The 7,504-nt window shown below is 35.4% G+C and overlaps 1 protein-coding gene across 1 annotated transcript; it reads left to right on the top strand.

Annotated features, from left to right (window-relative positions):
* Window positions 1–276: 276 nt before the first annotated feature.
* Window positions 277–3,923, top strand: LOC129572789 (YLP motif-containing protein 1-like). The gene is made up of 3 exons (XM_055452891.1): window positions 277–1,120; window positions 1,205–1,311; window positions 3,589–3,923. The coding sequence occupies exons 1-3, from the start codon at window positions 1,033–1,035 to the stop codon at window positions 3,745–3,747; spliced, it is 354 nt and encodes a 117-aa protein (XP_055308866.1). The 5' UTR covers window positions 277–1,032; the 3' UTR covers window positions 3,748–3,923.
* Window positions 3,924–7,504: the final 3,581 nt, after the last annotated feature.

Raw genomic sequence — 7,504 nt, 5'->3', positions numbered from 1 at the left:
GTCCGTTCAGGACCCTCAGAAATTTTCTTGTCCGTCCGTCCGTCCGTTCAGAGCTCCCAAAAAATTTTCTTGTCCGTCCGTCTGTCCGTCCAGGACCCTCAGAAATTTTCTTGTCCGTCCGGAGCTGAACGGACGGACGGACGGACAAGAAAATTTCTAGCGGCTCTGAACGGACGGACGGACGGACAAAAAGAATTTCAAGAGCCCTGGACGGACGGACGGGTTAAAAAGACGGACAGTCCGTCCGTTTGACACCTTTAGATGTTATTAGTCTGGAACCAAATGTTTCCCATTGATAACAAACTGATAAGGAGTGCGAATTTCGATGTGACGATTACATAATCCATTGAGCACACAAAATACTGCATGAGAATCGAAAAAAATTTAAACTTTTATTTTTCGATTTTTGCCTGTTTTGGACCGTCTACATGGGAAGTTTGTATGAAATTCTCGGAGCGCCGCTGCTATGCATTGGCTTCTATGGCAAAATGTACACATGGAAAAATCTCGAAAACGACTAGGTTAATCGGCAAAATGGACCATGGTGTCACTCTCTTAAGGAAGTGTTAACACCCGGCTGGTTTGATGGTCTAAAATAAAAATCCGGTGGAATTTCGACTGATCCATGGATTCTCAGGATTTGACCTGATTCCAGCACTTCATTTTTTATGTGCATCTGTAAAGTAATTTTATCTATGTTACCACAACGCAAACCAACTGAAGTGCTTATTATATTTCGAAATATTTCCATGTGTAAATATTTAATAATATTAAGTATTCAATTGCGTGGCAAAAATCGAAAAAAAGTTAAAAAAATTTCTTCACGATTCTCATGCAGTATTTTGTGTGCTCAATCCATTGATGATACCGCCACATCAAAATTCGCACTCCTTATCAGTTTGTTATCAATGGGAAACATTTGGTTCCAGACAAATAACATCACCATCTTTTTACTCAAATATATTTCTTCCAATAACTACTCTAATAAGATATCATGAGTTCATTTGAAAATACAATACTGCATATTCAAAAATGCAACAAAAATATATGAAATCTTTTGAATTTAAGTTCGGGGTTTTCAAAAGTAAATGGGATAACGACACAACTGAAAATAAATTGGGTGAGCAATGTTAAATGTGCAATATTTTCTCAAATATGTAAGTAAAAATTGCATTTTAAATTGATTGAATTAATTCTGTATTAGCTCGTCTTGATGGCACCAATAAACCAATGAAACATACAACAATAGAAGACTATTTACAAATGGATGGTTGGGAACCGCCTCCAACATCTACTAATGGCAAGAAGCGTGTAAGTATTACTAACTACAGATTTACGGGCAATAACATATTATTGACACTTTGACAGTTCTTCACACTTTTTACCTATTTCTGTTCTTTGGGGACTCCAGCGCTGTACTATATGTACTTCATATGAAATCTGGACTGTGATAAGAGATAACAAAATAGTGTCTGTGGCAAAGTTGTAATACTCGAGGTTTGCTATAATTTTGCTGTAACAAATATTGCTCATCCCTTATCAGTTCCGCGAAAAACGCGAAAAACCGCGAAAATCGCGAAATTTTCGCACCTTATTCTTAGTGAAGCTGATAAGAAGTAAGAGACTTGCTTCTTCGGCAGAAATGTAGAGCAGGTCGAATACTACAACTTTGCCACAGACACCAAGTCGTTATCTCATATCAGTTACGCGAAAAAATGATAAGAAAAAATTCGCGGTTTCCGCGTAACTGATAAGAGATAACGACTTGATGTCTATAACGAAGTTGTAGTACTGAAGCTGCTCTACAACTTTGCCGAAAATCATCTTATCAGTTTCGCGGAATACGCGAGAAACCTCTGAAAACCGCGAAAAATCGCGTTATTTCTCATCATTTTTCACGGAACTGATAAGAGATAACGAGATAGTGCCTATGGCAAAGTTGTAGCTCTGGTCGACTCCTATAATTTGCCACAGACACCGAATCGCTACCTCTTATCAGTTACGCGAAAAAATGATAAGAAAACATTCGCTTTTTTCACGGTTTTCTGCGGTTTCTCGCGTATTCCGCGAAACTGATAAGAGATAACGAGATGGTGTCTATGGCAAAGTTGTACCTCTGGTCAAGTACTTCAACTATGCTACAGACATTAAGTCGTTATTTCTTATCAGTTACGCGAAAAGCAGCGAAAACCGTGAAAAACGCGAATTTTTTCTTATCATTTTTTCGCGTAACTGATAAGAGATAACGTCTTGGTTATCTGTAGTAAAGTTGTATTACTCAAGCTGCTCAAGTTTTCGAGGCTTTTCGCGTAACTGATAAGAGATAACGACTTGATGTCTATGGCGAAGTTGTAGTACATAAACTAGTCTACAACACTGCCACAGACACCAAGTCGATATCTCTTATTATAGTCCAGTTATAATATAAAATAGCCATGGGGCCCTGTGGTCCCCAAAGAACTACAGCGTAACATGTTTTTCGGAAGGCTGTATTTTACACATACTCACACATATGCATATGTGCATATGTCATTCGTGTAGAGAAATGTTCAATGTATACAATGAGACTTAACTCCGGTTGGTTTATACACTGTTTAGTACTTTTATTCAACTTTAAATTTCGCTTGGGGCCCTAGATCCCCCAAAAACCGTCATAGTGTTAACTATACTTAATAACATAATAATAACGGCCGATATATTGGTCCAACATAACATAATAATAACGACCGATATGTTATTAAGATATCGACGTAATATATTATGCGTTATGTCGGGTGTTTTCTCAATAAATCCTATGATATCGGCTCTAATAATAATATATTATTAACTATAATAATAACATATTATTACACAGTCAAAAATAAATCTCCACATTTAGGCGGAATTTCGACTGGTAGAGGCGCCCAGTCCCATATTTTGCCTAGCAAACGGAGTTTCGGACGAAATACCGACTATATTATAAGCGGAATTTCGCCTGTAGCTCTAGGTACTAGCAGAAATATCGGCTGAATGAGTCTTTAGCTGAAAAAACGCCCAGATGTAGACTTTAATTTTTTGCTGTGTAAGATGGATATTATTAACTCAATTAATAACATATTATTAAGTTACAATCTTAATAACGCTTTTTTTCGCGCATCTAGTCGGAGAAAAAGCGCAGAATTTTTTTTTGTACACACGGAAATGTAGAAAAAACACGGGAAATTTATCGTTGAAAAATGCGCGAAAAAAGCGTTACTAAGATGGCATCTTGATAATATGTTATTATTTAAGTTAATAATATCCATCCTAATAATATGTTATTAATTTAAATAATAAATCCATCTTAATAATATGTTATTATCGCCGAATTATAGGATTTATTAAGATAACACCCGATATAACGCATAACATGTTATGTTATTATTATGCCAAATCTTAATAATGTTATTAAGAAAAAAATTTCCACCATAACATAATAATAGATATGTCGGGCAATAACATATTAATAACATATCGAAAATGTAAATCTGTATTACTAACAAAATATGTATATATAAAGAATATTTGGATGTGATTCATGAAAATATGTTATTTATGTTCTACATGAAGGTTCGATGGGCTGATTTAGAGGAGAAACGAGAACAAGACAAACAACGCGCTATCGGATTTGTTGTTGGCCAAGGATGGAGTAACTTGATTGATCAACCACGAGACCATTCACATGCGTTAACAAAAGTCAAATACATTGAAAAAGTTAGAAAAAATTGAATCCACGAACCAACAGTTGCAATGATAGACTATTATTGAACCTTATTATTAATAATAGAGTGTTATTGATAGTTCGTGAACGAAAACAATTGCATTTATGTTTCATCGTTTTCATATTTGTAACTTTATAGCTAGTGTGACAAAATTGAAATAAATTATATTTAAAGTACTCAGCAAAAATCTGCGTGTCTCACTTCCGCATATCGAGTTTACTGGTATACTTATTTATTATTATTTTTTTTACACCGCATTTGAGAAGATATCTGTAGGATGCCGATTTTTCAACGGTCCAGAAAAGCCCAACTTAAATGTGCGAGAAATGAAAGGCCAGTAGGAGCGTCAAACCGTGTATTTTCAAAACCGGCATGAGTAACAGCAAAAGACATCATTCAATTTATCAAAGATCTAAGAGCTGATGAATTGAAGAGAAGTTTTACGTCTAATCCAATGCCCAATTTAAGCTGCAGTTATTGCAAACATGTGTTTTAAGATTGCTGAGCATCTCAGCATTTCGTAAGGCACGGATATATCCGAGCATATCGACGAGCATACAGTGGCGTGCGTTGCTACGCGCAGCCGCAACGACTCAACCGGAATGTGTATGTTGTTGCTGCGTGCAGCCACATCAACTGAACACACTTCGGTCGAGTCGTTGCGGCTGCACGTAGCAACACACGCCACTGTATTATACAGTATGCGTCGTCGATATGCTCGGATATATCCGTGCCTTACGAATTGCTGAGATGCTCAGCAATCTTAAAGCACATGTTTGAGTTATTGTCTTTTCCTGCAGTTGTGATTTGAAAAATGCAGTTGTGAATATCAGAAAATGCAGTTATGATTTGCAAGTTTACATTAGAAAGAATTGATTTTCAAAAGTGATGACTTATTTTTTTGCTCCTCAACTTTTGATTTTGGGTTGGAATGTAGTTATGATTTTTTGTTAAATTAGGCATTGGTCTAATCTAAACAAGTCCCTGTTGGTAGTTTTGAATTTACAATTTATGTCGAGACCAAAAAATATAAACAATTTAAGTTAATCTTCGTAATACATTGACATAACTCAATTGGTTTCCATTATAAACAAATATTTGTATATTATATAATAGGTCAAAACCTAGGGGGTAAAATCATTTTTTTCATCTTTTATATCAACACGCATCAAGTAATAACTTAGAAATTCAATGGTATGCATGTAAATCCGAAATATCCATGTATATTAGGGTGGTGCGATTTTTAAAATCGTACAAATTCAAAAATGGACACTGCGCGTTCGTTTGGGCACCTCAAAAGAAGAAACTTTTGTTCTGGGACATATCCAGAAAAGTCGATTCCCACAATCCCCACTCAATTTTTATCTGGATCATTTTTTGATGATTTTTTCAGAATATTCGTTGAAATATCTCGAAAAATACCCCCTTTTCTTGCATTCAAACTATCATATTTGGATTTGTCGCGAAAAATTACATGAAAATAATAGATTTGCAATCATTCCAACGCGATTTTGTCGCCTTCGTAGGTCAAAAATCGTCCAAGTATCCATTTTTGGCTACTTTTCCGCAAAAACTCACCTCTGGACCCTCGAAAAACCTCAAATGCATGGCCAAAATTGACTTTATTTAGTCTAATTTTTGACGAGGAATTCATATCTGATCATAAGATGCACATAAAAAATGGCAAAATGGCTGTTTTCAATTAATTTACAATTGATTTAGTGGCTCTACAGTCTCAAATATACTCGGAAATGGCCAAAAAGTCGCCATTTTACGCTATATATAGCCGAACAAGTCCGTTTTTTTTCGAATTTGAAACTTCTGAAGAGCTATTTCCACTTAATTTTTGACGTAGAATTGATTTCCGGTTTCATTTGTATAGATTTATGTGATTTTTGTGTCGAAACTGAGTCTATTTTAAGCAAAATGAGGAAAATACGCCCATGAGCTTCGGTTTAACAGTGATATTACCTCACTGAGCAAACAATTTCTGCCTTTGCTGCCTTTCAAGTTCTAGTGTGATCTCTCACAAACATTTTGTGTGCCCATATGACCAGATCAAGTGATGTGTTCATATATTTCTGGGCTCATATTCGGTTGGTTCAATTTCAAATCTTGAAAAATCGACTTTTGTTCAAAAAATCTAAGTATACACATTTCATGGTTGGTGTCTTGGTAGAAAGTTATTTTTACTCAAAAATATGGGCAGTCTTTCCAGACAAAAACTCCAAAAAGTGATTTTTTGAGGTACTTGTCGAACAAAAGGGACGATTTTTACGGATTTTGTTATGAAATTATCATTTTTTGTTCGAGAGGTACCTCAAAAAATCACTTTTATGAGCTGTAGAATGGTATCTCCCAATATTTTCACAGAAAAAAACTTTTTGCCAAGTTACCTACCCAAAAAAGTCAAACCGGCATTGCAACAAACGGCCACTGCAGCGCCCACGGAGGGGTCGGCGCCAACATTTCCAAAATGCAAACATTTTTCAAAATGAATCGTCCAAAATAAATTTTTCTGAAATAAAATGTTACACATTAAATCAGTGCTGTCCAACTTGTTTTCTGCTGTGGCCAAAATAGTGGCCCTGAGATCAAGCCGGTGGCCACTTTTTCAAGTAATGAGAATAAACCCAAAAATGTCGATAAACATTTGATGTTTCTTTATTTAATCATTAATGAGATCGTTGACAACTTTTATTTTCGGTCAATTTAGTTAACCCTCAACTGCATGAATTTTTCCTAGGACTGGGAGTACTGGTATTTGGTTGATTTTTGGCCATAGATAACGAAAAAAATATTCATAATCCTAGATTTCCCATCGTTTAGTCAGGAAATGCGATAGAAATAAGTCAGAGAACAATGAAATCCATTGTTTAAAAGTGTCAAAAATATGTCTAATTTGGAAACCGAATAATTTATTTTGTCAAATTTTCGTTTTCGTGCACATTTTTGTTTATAACTCACCAATCGTACGACATAGACAAATGACGCCAAAGACAAAAATAAAGAAAAAACATTGACAAATAAAAATTCCCCTTGAAGCAATGTCATCCGCCGTACGATTCACATTATACAGGTGTTTAAATGATGCCCGCCAAAAGGCGGGCTTATGCAGTTGAGGGTTAAATCGGGCTTGGATTCACAAAGTTCGCAACGAATTTCCGATTCTAAATTTTCCTGAGATAATGCATTGCGGAGTTTGTTTTTGCGTCATATAAGGCTGGAAAATGTGCTCTCACAAACATATCTTGAGCCGAACATACAAAGAAATTTTTGGTAAAATATCTTTGAGCACCAAAAAGTTACAATTTAATAGCAATCGCTTCCACAATGCATCACTCATTTCATTTGGCAATGAGTTTTTCTTCATTTATTAGCGAAATATCAAACTCCAAGTGAGTTTTCTTTATATTGAAAAGATCGGACAGATTTTGAATATCATTTCGATTGAAAACAAATGGATTTTTCAAAAACTTGAATGCCAAATGAAATTTTTTTAAATCCGAAAATCGTGAGTCGAATGCTTCAATCAAAATATTGAGATATTGAACAAAAATGTCTGTGTCGTAGCCGAGCTCGAATTCTTCACTGAATTGGTTTGTGTCTAACACTGGAAAGAAAGTATAATCTTTGTCGTTGATTTGATTTTTAAATGCAATAATCAGCTAATGTAAACATGAAAGCGAATGACGAACTCGACAGCATTGTTACATAAACAAGTCTCGACATGATTCATCGACCGAATCCAATCAAAACAAATA

Source organism: Sitodiplosis mosellana, unplaced genomic scaffold, assembly GCF_009176505.1.
Source record: "Sitodiplosis mosellana isolate CC-2019 unplaced genomic scaffold, AAFC_SMos_1.0 Smas_scaffold_5510, whole genome shotgun sequence".
NCBI lineage: Eukaryota > Metazoa > Arthropoda > Insecta > Diptera > Cecidomyiidae > Sitodiplosis > Sitodiplosis mosellana.
Note: the sequence above shows the minus strand (reverse complement) of the source record. Positions and strands in the feature narration are given on the sequence as shown.